Source organism: Salvelinus namaycush, chromosome 14, assembly GCF_016432855.1.
Source record: "Salvelinus namaycush isolate Seneca chromosome 14, SaNama_1.0, whole genome shotgun sequence".
Classification (NCBI taxonomy): Eukaryota; Metazoa; Chordata; class Actinopteri; order Salmoniformes; family Salmonidae; genus Salvelinus; species Salvelinus namaycush.
The window spans coordinates 4,483,120-4,502,516 of NC_052320.1; the positions used below are offsets into that span (position 1 = coordinate 4,483,120).

Here is a 19,397-nt window from a genome sequence, read left to right on the forward strand (position 1 = left end):
CACTAACTCACTGCTAGCCTGGACTGCATCATGCTAGCTCCACTAACTCACTGCTAGCCTGGACTGCATCATGTTAGCCCCACTAACTCACTGCTAGCCTGGGAGTCTGGACTGCATCATGTTAGCCCCACTAACTCATTGCTAGCCTGGGAGTCTGGACTGCATCATGTTAGCTCCACTAACTCACTGCTAGCCTGGAAGTCTGGACTGCATCATGTTAGCTCCACTAACTCACTACTAGCCTGGGAGTCTGGACAGCATCATGTTAGCTCCACTAACTCACTGCTAGCCTGGGAGTCTGGGCTGCATCATGTTAGCCCCACTAACTCACTGCTAGCCTGGGAGTCTGGGCTGCATCATGTTAGCTCCACTAACTCACTGCTAGCCTGGGAGTCTGGGCTGCATCATGTTAGCTCCACTAACTCACTGCTAGCCTGTACTGGGAGTCTGGGCTGCATCATGTTAGCTCCACTAACTCACTGCTAGCCTGTACTGGGAGTCTGGGCTGCATCATGTTAGCTCCACTAACTCACTGCTAGCCTGGGAGTCTGGACTGCATCACGTTAGCTCCACTAACTCACTGCTAGCCTGGATCGGCATGGCCGATTAATTAGGTTCCGATTTCAAGTTTTCATAAATCGGTAATTGTCATTTTTGGACGCCGATTATGGCCGATTACATTGCACTCCACGAGGAGACTGCGTGGCAGGCTGACCACCTGTTACGCGAGTGCAGCAAGGAGCCAAGGTAAGTTGCTAGCTAGCATTAAACTTATCTTATAAAAAAAAACGATCAATCTTAACATAATCCCTGGTTAACTACACATGGTTGATGATTACTAGTTTATCTAGCTTGTCCTGCATTGCATATAATCAATTCGGTGCCTGTTAATTTATCATTGAATCACAGCCTACTTCGCCAAACGGGTGATTTAACATGCGCATTCGTGAAGAAATTACTGTCGTTGCACCAATACGTACCTAACCATAAACATCAATGCCTTTCTTAAAATCAATACACAAGTTTAAAAAAATAAACCTGCATATTTAGTTAATATTGCCTGCTAACATGAATATATTTTAACTAGGGACTTAACTTCTCAGAGTCAAGGTATATGCAGCATTTTGGGCCGCCTGGCTCGTTGCGAACTGTGTGAAGACCATTTCTTCTTAACAAAGACCGTAATTAATTTGCAAGAATTTTACATAATTATGACATAACATTGAAGTTTGTGCAATGTAATAGCAATATTTAGACTTAGGGTTGCTGCCCGTTTGATAAAATACGGAATGGTTTGGAATGGAATATTTCATGGGGAACATTTAAAAAAAAGAAAAAGAATTATACATCATATATTGATGGAACGGTTCACAACCCTTTACCCTATACACCCACCTGAATGACCCAGACACTAAGGAGAAGTCCCTAACTGTTGTCTGGGCCTGCTGTAAGCGGTCTGTATGCAGCCAAAATGCAGTCAGAGTCCTAGAGTAGCACTGCCCCCTCAAGATGCTGAGCCTGCTTGGCAGGGTTGGTCCTGCAAAGCCAAAGCCCCCTAAAGGGAGAGCATAATAAACAAGGAAATTCTCAAAGCTGCTAATGAGAACCTTGACAACCTTGTACCTAGACGATGGGGATTCCGGTGGGGTGCCCCCACCCAGGCAGTGGCAGTGCTGGCAACGCTAGCTGCAGTAACCCTTGGGGAGGGGGGTGGGGTGCCCCCACCCAGGCAGTGGCAGTGCTGGCAACGCTAGCTGCAGTAACCCTTGGGGAGGGGGGTGGGGTGCCCCCACCCAGGCAGTGGCAGGGCTGGCAACGCTAGCTGCAGTAACCCATGGGGAGGGGGGTGGGGTGCCCCCACCCAGGCAGTGGCAGTGCTGGCAACGCTAGCTGCAGTAACCCATGGGGAGGGGGGTGGGGTGCCCCCACCCAGGCAGTGGCAGTGCTGGCAACGCTAGCTGCAGTAACCCTTTGGGAGGGGGGTGGGGTGCCCCCACCCAGGCAGTGGCAGGGCTGGCAACACTAGCTGCAGTAACCCATGGGGAGGGGGTCACACTCAGACATTCAGAGAGGGGGTATATTATTGTGGCCCTGGTGGCACAAAATCAAAGGTCTGACTGCATGGAGATGCTTGGGGATATGGTCAATAAGGGAGACCGTGCTGTGGGTGTTTCAGGGTAAGGGGGTATATCTGACCTCCATCATCTAGGACGTGACAACGATTAATAAAATCTCCCCATTTTCTACCCATTTTTTTGCTCAGATTTGCAGGCCTTCTCTTACAGCTGCAACTGTATATGCATTCGTAAATCAAGACCTTTCTTGAGTTGGGCTCTGGGATGGTGCAGCTGTTGAGAATCTGAGTTTATGGTTGTTGTGGGGGGAAAGGGTTGAGTGTGTATGAGTGTGTGTGTGGGTGTCCCACAACTGTTGCGAGGGAGTAAAAGATGTTAGGGACAATATAGGAGGATTCACAATAATTGTTTGCTAATATAATAATTGCTTGCAATAATGTAATTTTGGTAATGGAGAGAGGTAAAATCATTTGCATAAATTGCCTAAATTACCACAAATATGAATAGCTAATTACGGGAAAATAAGATAAACAGTATTTTTTAAATATATACACTTATTTTTGATGGCTATATATATATATATATATATACACACAGTGGGGAGAACAAGTATTGGATACACTGCCGATTTTGCAGGTTTTCCTACTTTTTCCTAAGCATGTAGGTCTGTAATTTTTATCATAGGTACACTTCAACTGTGAGAGACGGAATCTAAAACAAAAATCCAGAAAATCACATTGCTGAACAATTAATCAAATGGCCAGCCGGACTATTTAAAATTGACCCCCCCCCCCCCCCCATTTTATTTGTACACTGCTGCTACTCGCTGTTTATTATCTTTGCAGTCACTTTACCCCTACCTACATGTACAAATTACCTCGACAAATCTGTACCCTCGCACATTGACTCGGTACTGGTACCCCCTGTATATAGCCTCATTATTGTTTTGTGTTACTTTTAAATGTAGTATATTTGGTAAATATATTCTTGAACTGCATTGTTGGTTAAGGGCTTGTGAGTCAGCATTTCATGTTAAGGTCTACACCTGTTGTATTCGGCACGTGACAAATAAAGCTTGATTTGAAGTTTGGCGTATTGTTAACCTTTAGGCTACACTTTAACCTCAACCCTGACTGACCGCAGCATCTATCAGTAGTCTGAACTGTGGCACAAAATTGGGGGATTTTCCACACCTAGCCGAGCTATTAGACTATCCTTTTGTAAAATTACTGGAGGTGTGAATGTTTCAGTCGGTCTCCTATCGCACTAGAGTCCTGCATCAGGCAAAAAACATCAGCTGGTGGGTAGTCCCAGAGTTGAGAGAGAACTTAGGTAAATACAAAATGGCGCAATGACACTTGACATGTGGACTGATGATTTAAAAAAAAAAAATAGGATAGTCGTGCCTTACAGCTCATTACATAAAGAAGAGTGGATGTTATCCACCACAGAGTGGGACAGTGCAGCTCAAAACTACAGATAACACGAGGCCAGCTATTGTGAAAGAACACGAGGCCAGCTATTGTGAAAGAACACGAGGCCAGCTATTGTGAAAGAACACGAGGCCAGCTACTGTGAAAGAACACGAGGCCAGCTACTGTGAAAGAACACGAGGCCAGCTACTGTGAAAGAATACGAGGCCAGCTATTGTGAAAGAATACGAGGCCAGCTATTGTGAAAGAACACGAGGCCAGCTATTGTGAAAGAACACGAGGCCAGCTATTGTGAAAGAACACGAGGCCAGCTATTGTGAAAGAACACGAGGCCAGCTATTGTGAAAGAACACGAGGCCAGCTATTGTGAAAGAACACGAGGCCAGCTATTGTGAAAGAACACGAGGCCAGCTATTGTGAAAGAACACGAGGCCAGCTATTGTGAAAGAACACGAGGCCAGCTATTGTGAAAGAACACGAGGCCAGCTATTGTGAAAGAACACGAGGCCAGCTACTGTGAAAGAACACGAGGCCAGCTACTGTGAAAGAACACGAGGCCAGCTACTGTGAAAGAACACGAGGCCAGCTACTGTGAAAGAACACGAGGCCAGCTATTGTGAAAGAACACGAGGCCAGCTATTGTGAAAGAACACGAGGCCAGCTATTGTGAAAGAACACGAGGCCAGCTATTGTGAAAGAACACGAGTCCAGCTATTGTGAAAGAATACTTATGAATCTTGTTAATTTCCTCTAACCTGGTTCTAAAGGATAAAGAGTCACCTACAGACGGATGTGTGGTTGCAGCGACTTATTTGTTGTCTAATATTAGAAGGCGCTTTAAAAATGCGATTTGACTTGTCAAATGTGCTACATTGCATGGCATGGTTTATTTTTAGCCAAAATGTTGAATAGACATGCAGACAAATTAAATTAAACGCGGGAAAAAGATAAATAATAACCTACTGTCTGTAGTCATAAAAACAATTAGGCTAAATAAATGTATGTTATTTTGTTGGGTAACGGACTGGTTCTCAGAACTCATTAAGAGGCGGCTTCTATCTTCAATATAATCATTCATTTAAAAGGTTAAACCCATAGGTTTTAGACCGGCAGTAAATTAGATTACCATTAGATTATAATAATCCTTCTGGGAATGTTATAAAGTCCAAAAGTTATGGGTGGACTACAAATTACCTCTAAGTCCCGCAGCGTAATCTCAAAACTTTTAGTTGATCAACCACTGTAGACCGCCCAAGCCTACATCACAACAATGTGTGTGTGTGTATGTAGTCTTCTTCACATTTCTCACTGTCATTCATGAATGAGAATTCCTCAAGTTTTATCAAGTTTAGCCTACCTGAATGGATTTTAGAGCTATGTTGCTAACAAACCGTAGCATAGCCTACCTGAATGGATTTTAGAGCTACGTTGCTAACAGACCGTAGCATAGCCTACCTGAATGGATTTTAGAGCTACGTTGCTAACAGACCGTAGCATACCATACCTGAACGGATTTTAGAGCTACATTGCTAACAGACCGTAGCATAGCCTACCTGAATGGATTTTAGAGCTACGTTGCTAACAGACCGTAGCATAGCCTACCTGAATGGATTTTAGAGCTACGTTGCTAACAGACCGTAGCATAGCCTACCTGAATGGATTTTAGAGCTACGTTGCTAACAAACCGTAGCATAGCCTACCTGAATGGATTTTAGAGCTACGTTGCTAACAAACCGTAGCATAGCCTACCTGAATGGATTTTAGAGCTACGTTGCTAACAGACCGTAGCATAGCCTACCTGTATGAGTTTTAGAGCTACGTTGCTAACAGACCGTAGCATAGCCTACCTGAATGGATTTTAGAGCTACGTTGCTAACAGACCGTAGCATAGCCTACCTGAATGGATTTTAGAGCTACGTTGCTAACAGACCGTAGCATAGCCTACCTGTGTATTATGCCTAGTGGGACGTGTTGTTGTCGACTTCTGGCCACACGAGAGATAAATGTGCGTGTTTTGTTTTTGTTGTCTGACAGTTATACTGTACGTAGAAGACTATCAATATGTGATCTCAGCTTTTATATAACTTTATTAAAAAACGAGCACCATTCACCAGAGTAGCCTGACCTCTACTGCCTAAAGTAGAAGCAACACGTGCGCAGAAGCTTAGGAATCTTTTGATTTTTTTGTCTGATCTGCAGCCACTCTGTTCAGAATATTCAGGGAAGTTAGCTGGCTAAGTCCTTGATCCTGCTTTGTAGTATACCCCTCTGAGAAAGATAAGCCAGTGTTACTGAGAGGACTATCCTGGCTTGTTAAATACAAAAGAATTGAGAGAAAAAAAAAGGACTCACCATCTTTGTCATTGGCTGTTTTCATCTGTTGCATCCTCTCACCGTAGGAGCTTGGCCTAAGGGACGTTACTTCCACTGACTCTACCTGTCCATGTCTACCTGTACAAGTTGGTTTCTCTGCGTCTATTTCTCTGTGTCCATTCAGCACAATATTAGATCCACTCCACTGCTGGGTCCACTGGGTCACCAGGGAAAGGTGCTGAGGGGGAGGGGAGGTGATTGGGTCCAGATCCACATCCGGTTTACGGATCACTACTACCTTCCTGTGCCTCTCTGGGGTTTGTAGTCCTAATTGAGAGAGCTGATTCTTGTTTGGGCTGAGCGGTTGTAGTCCTGACTGAAGGAGCTGGTTATTGGTCGGGCTGAGCGGAAGTAGTCCTAATTGAGAGAGCTGATTCTTGTTTGGGCTGAGCGGTTGTAGTCCTGACTGAAGGAGCTGGTTTTTGGTCGGGCTGAGCGGTTGTAGTCCTAATTGAGAGAGCTGATTCTTGTTTGGGCTGAGCGGTTGTAGTCCTGACTGAAGGAGCTGGTTTTTGGTCGGGCTGAGAGGCAGGAGAGACTGAGACAGACGAGGGATGACCACGTCTCGGCTTGAAGAGGCCACAGAACTGAGTCTCTGTGGGGAGATCTTCTCCAGACGGAGGGAGGGGGAGAAACTGGCCACGGATGGCTTAGGGGTGGTGGGGAGGCTGTTGTGGATAACAACCGTGGGGGACTGTGTGATGTGCGGGAAGCTGGCCTGACTCTGTGGGGTGCGCTGGGGAGTTCCAGGGAGGCCATCAGGGGTGTGGTTCCGGTCCAGGTCTGGAGTGCCTGTCCTGGGGGTGTCGGTCATAGGGGTTCCAGCCCTGGAGGTGCTCGTACTAGAGGAGTGAACTTCCTCCAAGTGGTTCAAATGCTGTGGTGAGGAAATAAATCTAAATATATATATTTTTTTTAACATAACTACTGAGTACATACACAGCAATATCAGAGGTGGAAACCAGGGTCGAATCACTAGGAACCAATCAGAAGCAAGCGGGCTGAAAACGGGGACGGTTCTTCCTTCTTCACTAATGAATAAGACCCATGGCACCAGGAAGTAAGGCACCAGGAATAATAATGGCACCAGGAATAATAATGGCACCAGGAATAATAATGGCACCAGGAAGTAAGGCACCAGGAATAATAATGGCACCAGGAATAATAATGGCACCAGGAAGTAAGGCACCAGGAATAATAATGGCACCAGGAAGTAAGGCACCAGGAATAATAACGGCACCAGGAATAATAATGGCACCAGGAAGTAAGGCACCAGGAATAATAATGGCACCAGGAATAATAATGGCACCAGGAAGTAAGGCACCAGGAATAATAATGGCACCAGGAAGTAAGGCACCAGGAATAATAATGGCACCAGGAATAATAATGGCACCAGGAATAATAATGGCACCAGGAATAATAATGGCACCAGGAAGTAAGGCACCAGGAAGTAAGGCACCAGGAATAATAATGGCACCAGGAATAATAATGGCACCAGGAATAATAATGGCACCAGGAATAATAATGGCACCAGGAAGTAAGGCACCAGGAATAATAATGGCACCAGGAATAATAATGGCACCAGGAATAATAATGGCACCAGGAATAATAATGGCACCAGGAAGTAAGGCACCAGGAATAATAACGGCACCAGGAATAATAATGGCACCAGGAAGTAAAGCACCAGGAATAATAATGGCACCAGGAAGTAAGGCACCAGGAATAATAATGGCACCAGGAAGTAAGGCACCAGGAATAATAATGGCACCAGGAATAATAATGGCACCAGGAAGTAAGGCACCAGGAATAATAATGGCACCAGGAAGTAAGGCACCAGGAAATAAGGCACCAGGAAGTAAGGCACCAGGAATAATAATGGCACCAGGAAGTAAGGCACCAGGAAGTAAGGCACCAGGAATAATAATGGCACCAGGAAGTAAGGCACCAGGAAGTAAGGCACCAGGAATAATAATGGCACCAGGAATAATAATGGCACCAGGAATAATAATGGCACCAGGAAGTAAGGCACCAGGAATAATAATGGCACCAGGAATAATAATGGCACCAGGAATAATAATGGCACCAGGAATAATAATGGCACCAGGAATAATAATGGCACCAGGAAGTAAGGAAGTGTTTTACCTTCAACCTGCTCTTCTCATCCAAGAAGAGTCCTGACTGGAAGTCAAAACGAGAGAGGTCCACGCCACCACGGAGGTATTTGGCCAGTTCAACCTTAAAATATAGAATATAACTTTATTGACCATCCAAGTCAAGACAACGTTATTTAGCATCAATGTAAAACATCACATACAGATCATACACACCAGCATCACCACACCAGCATCACCACACCAGCATCACCACAACAGTATCTCCTTACTTCAAAACCACATGTATTTATTTTACAAGCTATAACACACAATATTTTACACAACGCAGGTTTTTAAAAGGACCAGAGTTTAAAATCAGTTTATTGGTCGCGTACACCGTTTTGTAGAAGTTATCGCAGGTGTAGAAAAATGCTTATGGTTTCTATCTCCAACAGTGTAGCAATATCTATTAATACAATAACTATACACACAGAATCCACAAGTTGTAAAAAAAGAGATTTCGTAATGAGGTTGGAATATAAATATACACTAGGTGGTTCGAGTCCTGAATGCTGATTGGCTGACAGCCGTGGTATATCAGCCTTGTGTACCACGGGTATGACAAAAACATTTATTACAATTGGTAGACAGTTTGTAATAGCAATAAGGCCCCTTGGGGGTTTGTGGTATACGGCCAATATACCATGGCTAATGACAGCGTCCGTGCACTCTGCGTTGCGTCGTGCCAATAAGAACATCACTTAGTCGTGGTATATCGGCCATATACACCACACCCTCGTGCTTTATTGCCATTATCAACTGGTTACCGACGTAATTAGAACAGTAAAAAAATACATGTTTTTGTCCTACCCGTGGTATACGATCTGATATACCACGGCTTTCAGCCAATCAGCGTTCAGGACTCGAACCACATTATGAACACCTGCTCTTTCCATGACAGACTGACCAGGTGAATCCAGGTGAAAGCTATGAATCCTTTATTGATGTCACCTGTTAAATCCACTTCAAACATTAATTCATAACGGAACCGCTACCCTTCTTGCTGTAGAAGTGTTTAGAAGTGTTCACCTTGCTCCTCATGCGGTCCCCACAAGGACTGCAGTAGTACGTATCCCACTTCCTCTTCGCGGGCAGGGTGGTCGAGCGACGGAACACCACTTTGCGTTTCCAGCCCGGTCCTAAAGCGGAACAATCTTCCCAGTCGTCGTCAGCCTGTACCGGAACCTTCCACCTCCACCTTCGCTTAGGAGCCGGTCTGGACAAAGGATAAAGTATGTCTGAGCCAGAACAACCCATACAACAGGAGTCTATCTCCTGTTTCTGTAGTGAGGCAGCTTGATGTACAGGACACCCCCTGGACAGGACACTAGTCTATCTCCTGTTTCTGTAGTGAGACAGCTTGATGTACAGTACACCCCCTGGACAGGACACTAGTCTATCTCCTGTTTCTGTAGTGAGGCAGCTTGATGTACCAGTACACCCCCTGGACAGGACACTAGTCTATCTCCTGTTTCTGTAGTGAGGCAGCTTGATGTACCAGTACGCCCCCTGGACAGGACACTAGTCTATATCCTGTATCTGTAGTGAGACAGCTTGATGCACCAGTACACCCCCTGGACAGGACACTAGTCTATCTCCTGTTTCTGTAGTGAGACAGCTTGATGTACAGGACACCCCCTGGACAGGACACTAGTCTATCTCCTGTTACTGTAGTGAGGCAGCTTGATGTACAGGACACCCCCTGGACAGGACACTAGTCTATCTCCTGTTTCTGTAGTGAGGCAGCTTGATGTACAGGACACCCCCTGGACAGGACACTAGTCTATCTCCTGTTTCTGTAGTGAGGCAGCTTGATGTACCAGTACACCCCCTGGACAGGACACTAGTCTATATCCTGTTTCTGTAGTGAGGCAGCTTGATGTACCAGTACACCCCCTGGACAGGACACTAGTCTATCTCCTGTTTCTGTAGTGAGACAGCTTGATGTACCAGTACACCCCCTGGACAGGACACTAGTCTATCTCCTGTTCCTGTAGTGAGACAGCTTGATGTACCAGTACACCCCCTGGACAGGACACTAGTCTATCTCCTGTTTCTGTAGTGAGGCAGCTTGATGTACCAGTACACCCCCTGGACAGGACACTAGTCTATCTCCTGTTTCTGTAGTGAGGCAGCTTGATGTACCAGTACGCCCCCTGGACAGGACACTAGTCTATATCCTGTATCTGTAGTGAGACAGCTTGATGCACCAGTACACCCCCTGGACAGGACACTAGTCTATCTCCTGTTTCTGTAGTGAGACAGCTTGATGTACAGGACACCCCCTGGACAGGACACTAGTCTATCTCCTGTTACTGTAGTGAGGCAGCTTGATGTACAGGACACCCCCTGGACAGGACACTAGTCTATCTCCTGTTTCTGTAGTGAGGCAGCTTGATGTACAGGACACCCCCTGGACAGGACACTAGTCTATCTCCTGTTTCTGTAGTGAGGCAGCTTGATGTACCAGTACACCCCCTGGACAGGACACTAGTCTATATCCTGTTTCTGTAGTGAGGCAGCTTGATGTACCAGTACACCCCCTGGACAGGACACTAGTCTATCTCCTGTTTCTGTAGTGAGACAGCTTGATGTACCAGTACACCCCCTGGACAGGACACTAGTCTATCTCCTGTTTCTGTAGTGAGGCAGCTTGATGTACCAGTACACCCCCTGGACAGGACACTAGTCTATCTCCTGTTCCTGTAGTGAGACAGCTTGATGTACCAGGACACCCCCTGGACAGGACACTATTCTATCTCCTGCTTCTGTAGTGAGACAGCTTGATGTACCAGGACACCCCCTGGATAGGGCACTAGTCTATCTCCTGTTTCTGTAGTGAGACAGCTTGATGTACCAGTACACCCCCTGGACAGGACACTAGTCTGTCTCCTGTTTCTGTAGTGAGACAGCTTGATGTACAGGACACCCCCTGGACAGGACACTAGTCTATCTCCTGTTTCTGTAGTGAGGCAGCTTGATGTACCAGTACACCCCCTGGACAGGACACTAGTCTATATCCTTTTTCTGTAGTGAGACAGCTTGATGTACAGGACACCCCCTGGACAGGACACTAATATATCTCCTGTTTCTGTAGTGAGACAGCTTGATGTACAGGACACCGCCTGGACAAGACACTAGTCTGGCTCCTGTTTCTGTAGTGAGGCAGCTTGATGTACAGGACACCCCCTGGACAGGACACTAATATATCTCCTGTTTCTGTAGTGAGACAGCTTGATGTACCAGGACACCCCCTGGACATGACACTAGTCTATCACAGGGCCAAGCTCTGCTAAGAGACATTCATCCCTTTTTATTTGACCAGAGAAAGTAACAAGCTGTCAGGTTGTGGAGCACATAGTACGCTCGGTCAATGAGACAACTGTTTCCTAAAAACCCAAAAGAAAGTTGCAGAATGCAGACACTAACAAATGTAACCATAATAAAAAGCGATGATCATTTTACATTTCAGTCATTTAGTAGACGCTCTTATCCAGAGCATTTAGTGGGGAGAACGCCCAGAACGCAGTCATTACAAGTATCAGCTAAATCAGTTACCAGGAAGATCAAGTGCGAGTGAAGAAATACATTCCATACCTCCGTTCATTATCTCGCTCCTCCATCTCTTCCTCATCGTCATCTTCCCCCAGGGGCTCAGACCAGGCTCCAGGCGTCCGATCCAGACACCTCTCTCCTTCCCCTGTCCCCTGGGCCAGACACCTCTTTCCTTCCCCTGTCGTCTGGGCCAGACACCTCTCTCCTTCCCCTGTCGCCTGGGCCAGACACCCCTCTCCTTCCCCTGTCCCCTGGGCCAGACACCCCTCTCCCTCCCCTGTCCCCTGGGCCAGACACCCCTGTCCTTCCCCTGTCCCCTGGGCCAGACACCTCTCTCCTTCCCCTGTCCCCTGGGCCAGACACCTCTCTCCTTCCCCTGTCCCCTGGGCCAGACACCCCTCTCCCTCCCCTGTCCCCTGGGCCAGACACCCCTCTCCCTCCCTTGTCCCCTGGGCCAGACACCCCTCTCCCTCCCCTGTCCCCTGGGCCAGACACCCCTCTCCCTCCCTTGTCCCCTGGGCCAGAACCAGACTCCCGAGTCGGTCACTGGAAACCGCGTGCATCTGGACCTCTGCTCCTAGAGGGAGCATGTCGCTCTCCAGCTGGATCAGCGTCTCTTCACCACGGGTCTCTTCACCACGGGTCTGTCGTGTTACAGCACATGAAGATAGAAATGTACAACAGATAAGGATTGTCTTGGCAGATAGAAAAGGGAACGGTGTCGACTCTAGTCACTGTTCAGGAGGACGTAATGACACAGAACATTCAGATAGAAAAGTGGTGTAGAACAAATATGATTGTCTCAAAATAGGAAAACAATGCTAACATAGCTAAAAATCAGCTTGTTGCAGGTACGTGGGAATAATTTGATGACATTTAAAATTAAATTAAAAGAGCTGCTACAGCTGAATAAACTGAAATGATGGTGCCAAGAGTGTAAAATGTATACAACATAATTTCTATGTAAATTACTGTAAATTGCTGTAAAAGTCTCTGCTAAATGGCATGTGCTAACATATAATACTTTTCTTTAAAAGTTGCAATTGTCTGTTAAAATAAGGACTGGAGTGAGCTCTGTCTGTTCTCTTTCTGGAATGTTCAAAAAGTCTTTCAGATCACTGAAAACACCCTTCCTCACCTCTTCTTCAGCCCCGTCTGCCTGATTGGCTCCCTCTCCGAGGTCTGGAGCCTGATTGGCTGCGTGGCTCAGGGGCGTGTCCTCCTCCAGAGCAATGTGTCGTGCCACCATCCTACCCTCTACTGTGTCTCTCCTTAGGATGAGCAGTTTAGGGTGCTTCCTGTCCATGTCGGGTCGAATGTAATCTAGGTTAGGCCTACTCACTGTTTATCATCCATGTTCAGTAACGTTACTGACTCACAGCAAACACAGGTCCTCCTCTGTTTTCGCCTGTAGCCTTACGACATATGAAGGTCTACACACAAAGTCTCTCGTCTCTCCATCTTGGCATTTGTGGTGGTAAGGTGTCTGGGTCGGGTCAGCTGATGTTTGGAACACTCTGAAATAAAGGAAAAATGGCAGTCGGTATCCTTATTTATTATAATATAGAAAGAACGAGGTAACAAATTACAGGTCTGAAATTATCAATATATAACCTACATTAAAAATGTTCATTCAAAATCTCAACCATTGACAACGATTGCTAGCACTAAATATGTAATTTACTGGGAACTAACATGCAAGGCACACGTAACATAGAAACAACAAGAAACCATGGATTTTGGCTAAATTGAAACCATCAATCTGGAGCTTGGCGGTCACCCATGTGGGTTTCCAAGGCTACATGCTGGTGCCTTGGCGATATGTTTAGCACCGGAGAAGAAGAAAAAAAAAAAACGTGGTTGTCATGGTGATCACAGCGCACTGATCGAGGGCGGGCCGGCAGAACAAAAACAAAAAAAACGCCACTGTCTGCAGAAATGCAGCAGCATAATAATAAATGCAATGCTGACGCCACTTTTCAAGATAACAGAACCGGAGTGGCAAATAGGCCTAATGGATAATATATAAACAAGCTTATTAGAAACAATTACCAGGGAGAGGGGGTGGGTGGGAAATGTAATAGCTACATTATTAAGCCTACACCTGCAGAGTTAGAATATTACAGGCCTTTGGGGTTCCTCTTGGAAGTTTAAACCCTGCCCATGTTTTAAATCCAACCAATCACCTAGCGGCTTAACTTAATCAATTAGTCAAACTACAAAACTCACAAGAAACCCCACATCACCCTGCTCAAGCTTTAAACACAGTACTAGCAGGGTGGAAACTGGCTGGTATATTTTGTCAAAAGGCATTCCTCAACATGCTTTGCAGAATAGTTTGTACGGTGTCTGTTCACAACACTGATAATCAATTCAGTCTTTGCCTACGTCAAACTGTCTCTAGGCCTCCAAAAGCAAGAGGCAAACCTTCTGGCATTATAACGGTCAAATTAAAATCAAACTTTTATTTTGTGGGGAGAATGGTAGGGGAAACACTGAATCAATGACTGCAGCCCTGTGCTCAAATCACAATGAAGCACAGCCCCTTGTATACAGGAGTGTGGTCCAATGTTGCATGTGGTTGTCTTACCTAGCTACATAGGAATGCACTAAGTCCCTCTGGATAAGTGTCTGCTAAAATGTCAAAATGTAAACAGAACTGAGAAAAACCTCAATATCATCATGAAAATTCGTTTGGGTTATTGTAATAATATAATCTGGTAGGCTAATTAAGACTGACTGGTGTCAAGATCTCCTTATCAACCTGTAGTTTATGAATGGGCCATCTGCAAGTTCTTGTTAGTTACAGTATCTTGCCTTGACAAACTCAAAACACACTGTAGCTAGCTAACTGTAGCTAGCTAACTGTAACTAGCTAACACACTGTAACTAGCACGTCCAGCTGTTTCGAACTGCAGCAATGAAATCACGGCAACTTCATCTGATTGTAGTGTTTTTGTTGATGAATATTACCAACACGTTTGATACATAGCTAGTGACCCACACAGCTGTTATCTACCCAAACTCTAAAACAACAACTGGAAACATGGCTTGGTTGTTGCTAGTCATTAACATGGGTAGGCGTGCATCGAAGCACTGTAGCAACAAAAAAACACACACACAAAAACAAAACCACTTTCGTGTTCCCATCCGCCATGATTCCGCCTGGTCGCTCGTCTGATCCATGTGACTCCAACAACAGGGGATGTATTCATTACGCCGATTCTGTTGCATAACGTTTACGTCTGTGAATCCGTTTATTTTCTCCAAACGCTCTTCAACATGACGTAAAAGCTGTTGGGTACTTAAACGGAAGTTGTAGTTCACGTTAATTGTATGGGAATGGCAACGCGTGGAAACCAATCTGAATAGTCTGCGAAAGCGCTCTCTCTGAAGTGAAGACCGCGGCGCGGGGTTCCTTCAACCTCTTCCAGGCGTTTATTATTTATTTTTTAAGAGACACGACTGAACTACAACTTCTAACAAAACAGAACTCAAAAGCGTTTGAAGTAACGACGTTTTGCAGCAGAATCAACGTAATGAATACACCCCTCCTCGTTTTCAAGGACCCTCCTCTGCTGCTCACTCCCCCTCTCCCTCCCTGCATTCTCCGTCCACGGCTCGATGTTTCCCTTCGGCGCTACTACTGAAAAACTGATCATTGCAGGAGAATGTTATGCGCTACTCAGATTTTTTTTTATTCTCGTGTTATAATGATTCTGTTTTGAAAACTCCATTCGTGTTTTTTGTCAGCGATGTAGCGCCAATCTTTGTTACTGATTTGCAACGTTGCAACAAATGTAAACAAACCGCTAAATTGACAGAAATTCGTTGAAAATACTCACACAGCAAAGCTTCTTCCATCGCGGCCGAAATCACGTTCGATCGTCTTCCTGTTCTCGTTCCTTTTTTTCTTCTTCAGGGGACTAACGTGTTGAACTGGGCATGTGCAGAACGAGCGGGAAGGGACGGCGATCGGCAAGATAATTAAAACGTTTTTTTTTTTAAGTATCGGCCAAATTGTATCGAGTCCAACTTTGAATGGGTGACCGAGTTATGTGCACTATGACTAGTGCATCACGGGACTTAATGTCTCTGAATATTATAAATGTTGTGACCTTAGTGAAGAATGATGGCAGAGGATCACGAACATTTTAGGCTAAATAAGACTAATGCCCTGATAAGACTAATTAGCCTACCCCATGATCAAACATTGCTACCCTTTCCCTTCTACGCAATCCCTTTGACGGTGGGTGAGAACGTTATAAAATGCGTTCTCTGTTGAATAGTATATATGTTGGGGGAGGGGTCCCGCTCATGAATGGAATCGGACCTATACCATTTATTTTATTGTTATTATTATCTGGTATGATAATTGATTTGTTCATTTGACATTTTAGTCATTTAGCAGACGCTGTTATCCAGAGCGACTTACAGTTTGTGCATTCATCGTAAGATAGCTGGGTGAGACAACCACATATCGCGGTCACAGTCAGTACATTCATCGTAAGATAGCTAGGTGGGACAACCACATAACACAGTCACAGTCAGTACATTTTTCCTCGATGTAGCTATCAGCAAAGTCAGCAAAACTGACTAGGAACAAACTGATTTTTAGATCTTGAAAAAGAGGCATATTCTAAAACAAATATGGATGAGCCAACATCTGGTAAGTAGGCCATCACACCCAACCATGTATGCTGTAAAATCAATAGGGCATCCATTCCAATGTCTCATTGGCAGGTTTTAATGTGTCACAATTCCTAAACTCCATTCCAATACTTGGTTATTAAGAAGAAAAATATGTAATGTTGACTTAGGCAATAAAATACCACAAAACACAATAACCTGATTTCAGACGACACTTAAACGCTCTTCGGCAGTTTGTGGGAAAATAGGAAACATAAAGGTGTTGCTTTGTCCACATCATGAATCCCAACGTACACTTGAAGTCAGAAGTTTACATACAACTTAGCCAAATACATTTAAACTCACTTTTTTCACAATTCCTGACATTTAATCCTTGTAAAATGTCCCTGTCTTAGGTCAGTTAGGATCACCGCTTTATTTTAAGAATGTGAAATGTCAGAATAATAGAGAGAATTATTTATTTCAGCTTTTATTTCTTTCATCACATTCCCAGTGGGTCAGAAGTTTACATACACTCAATTAGTATTTGGTAGCATTGCCTTTAAAATTGTTTAACTTGGGTCAAACTTTTCAGCTAGCCTTCCACAAGCTTCCCACAATAAGTTGGGTGAATTTTGGGCCATTCCTCCTGACAGAGCTGGTGTAACTGAGTCAGGTTTGTAGGCCTCCTTGCTCGCACACGCCTTTTCAGTTCTGCCCACAAATTTTCTATAGGATTGAGGTCAGGGCTTTTGTGATGGCCACTCCAATACACATCATTTTCCTCCCTCATGAAGCCATCTATTTTGTGAATCGCACCAGTCCCTCCTGCAGCAAAGCACCCCCACAACATGATGCTGCCACCCCGTGCTTCACGGTTGGGATGGTGTTCTTCGGCTTGCAAGCCTCCCCCTTTTTCCTCCAAACATAACGATGGTCATTATGGCCAAACAGTTCTATTTTTGTTTCATCAGACCAGAGGACATCTCTCCAAAAAGTACGATCTTTGTCCCCATGTGCAGTTGCAAACCGTAGTCTGGCTTTTTTATGGCGGTTTTGGAGCAGTGGCTTCTTCCTTGCTGAGCGGCCTTTCAGGTTATGTCGATATAGGACTTGTTTTACTGTGGATATAGATACTTTTGTACCTGTTTCCTCCAGCATCTTCACCAGGTCCTTTGCTGTTGTTCTGGGATTGATTTGTACTTTTCGCACCAAAGTACGTTCATCTCTAGGAGACAGAATACGTCTCCTTCCTGATCGGTATGACGGCTGCGTGGTCCCATGGTGTTTATACTTGCGTACTATTGCTTGTACAGATGAACGTGGTACCTTAAGGCGTTTGGAAATTGCTCCCAAGGATGAACCAGACTTGTGGAGGTCTACAATTTGTTTCTGAGGTCTTGGCTGATTTCTTTTGATTTTCCCACGATGTCAAGCAAAAAGGCACTGAGTTTGAAGGTAGGCCTTGAAATACATCCACAGGTACACCTCCAATTGACTCAAATGATGTCAATTAGCCTATCAGAAGCTTCTAAAGCCATGACATCATTTTCTGGAATTTTCCAAGCTGTTTAAAGGGACAGTCAACTTAGTGTATGTAAACTTCTGACCCACTGGAATTGTGATACAATGAATTATAATTGAAATTGGGGCGGCAGGTAACCTAGTGGTTAGAGCGTTAGAGCGTTAGACTTCTAACCGAAAGGTTGCAAGATCGAATCCCTGAGCTGACAAGGTAAAAATCTGTCGTTTTGCCCCTGAACAAGGCAGGTAACCCACTGTTCCAAGACCGTCATTGAAAATAAGAATTTGTTCTTAACTGACTTGCCTAGTTAAATAAAGGTAAAATAATCTGTCTGTAAACAATTGTTGGAAAAATTACTTGCGTCATGCACAAAGTAGATGTCCTAACCGACTTGACAAAACTATAGTTTGTTAACAAGAAATGTGTGGAGTGGTTGAAAAACGAGTTTTAATGACTCCAACCTAAGTGTATGTAAACCTCCGATAAATGGCACACTGTTCTGTTTTTTTATTTGTATTTATTTAATTTCACCTTTATTTAACCAGGTATTTATATATTATATATTTAACCCTACCTTTATTTAACCAGGTAGGCCAGTTGAGAACAAGTTCTCATTTACAACTGGGACCTGGCCAAGATAAAGCATAGCAATTCGACACATACAACAACACAGAGTTACACATGGAATAAACAAAACATACAGTCAATAATACAGTAGAACAAAAGAAAACAAAAAAGTCTATATACAGTGAGTGCAAATGAGGTAAAGTTAAGGCAATAAATAGGCCATGGTGGCGAAGTAATTACAATATAGCAATTAAACACTGGAATGGTAGATGTGCAGAAGATGAATGTGCAAGTAGAGATACTGGGGTGCAAAGGAGCAAAATAAATAAATAAATACAGTATGGGGATGAGATAGGTAGATGGGCTGTTTACAGATGGGCTATGTACAGGTGCAGTGATCTGTGAGCTGCTCTAACAGCTGGTGCTTAAAGCTAGTGAGGGAGATATGAGTCTTTATCAAATCAAATTTTATTTGTCACATACACGTGGTTAGCAGATGTTAATCCGAGTGTAGCGAAATGCTTGTGCGTCTAGTTCCGACAATGCAGTAATAACCAACGAGTAATCTAACCTAACAAATCCAACCTAACAGATGTAGTGAACATTATTTGGGTGTCTTGGGGGGGAAAGAACTGTTATTCAGATTTAACAGAGCACAGAGCAACACTGTAATGCAGTACCATTGTCCTCATACAGGTGGCGCCACTCATACAACAGTCATTGATGCTATTTAATTTTCATTTTATTTAACTAGGCAAGTCAGTTAAGAACAAATACTTTCAATGACAGCTTAGGAACAGTGGGTTAACTGCCTTGTTCAGGGGCAGAACGACAGATTTTTACCTTGTCAGCTCGGGGGATTCGATCCAGCAACCATTTCCGGTTACTAGTCCAACGCTCTAACCGCTAGGCTACGCTGCCGCCCCTACACTCTAACCACTAGACTACCTACCACCCCTACACTCTAACCACTAGGCTACGCTGCCGCCCCTACACTCTAACCACTAGGCTACGCTGCCGCCCCTACACTCTAACCACTAGGCTACGCTGCCGCCCCTACACTCTAACCGCTAGGCTACGCTGCCGC

General features: G+C 44.7%; 1 protein-coding gene across 1 annotated transcript in view; it reads right to left on the reverse strand.

Annotated features, from left to right (window-relative positions):
* The window catches only part of LOC120059561, a 41,793-nt gene extending 26,308 nt beyond the window's left edge, over window positions 1–15,485 (reverse strand). The window contains exons 1-7 of the mRNA XM_039008694.1: window positions 15,435–15,485; window positions 12,728–13,106; window positions 12,111–12,233; window positions 11,632–11,873; window positions 9,064–9,250; window positions 8,024–8,116; window positions 5,861–6,758 (exon numbers count right to left, since the gene is read on the reverse strand). Coding sequence (XP_038864622.1) covers window positions 5,861–6,758; window positions 8,024–8,116; window positions 9,064–9,250; window positions 11,632–11,873; window positions 12,111–12,233; window positions 12,728–12,895 — 1,711 coding nt within the window. The 5' untranslated portion in view covers window positions 12,896–13,106; window positions 15,435–15,485. The remainder of the gene's footprint in view (window positions 1–5,860; window positions 6,759–8,023; window positions 8,117–9,063; window positions 9,251–11,631; window positions 11,874–12,110; window positions 12,234–12,727; window positions 13,107–15,434) is intronic.
* Between the last annotated feature and the right edge of the window lie 3,912 nt (window positions 15,486–19,397).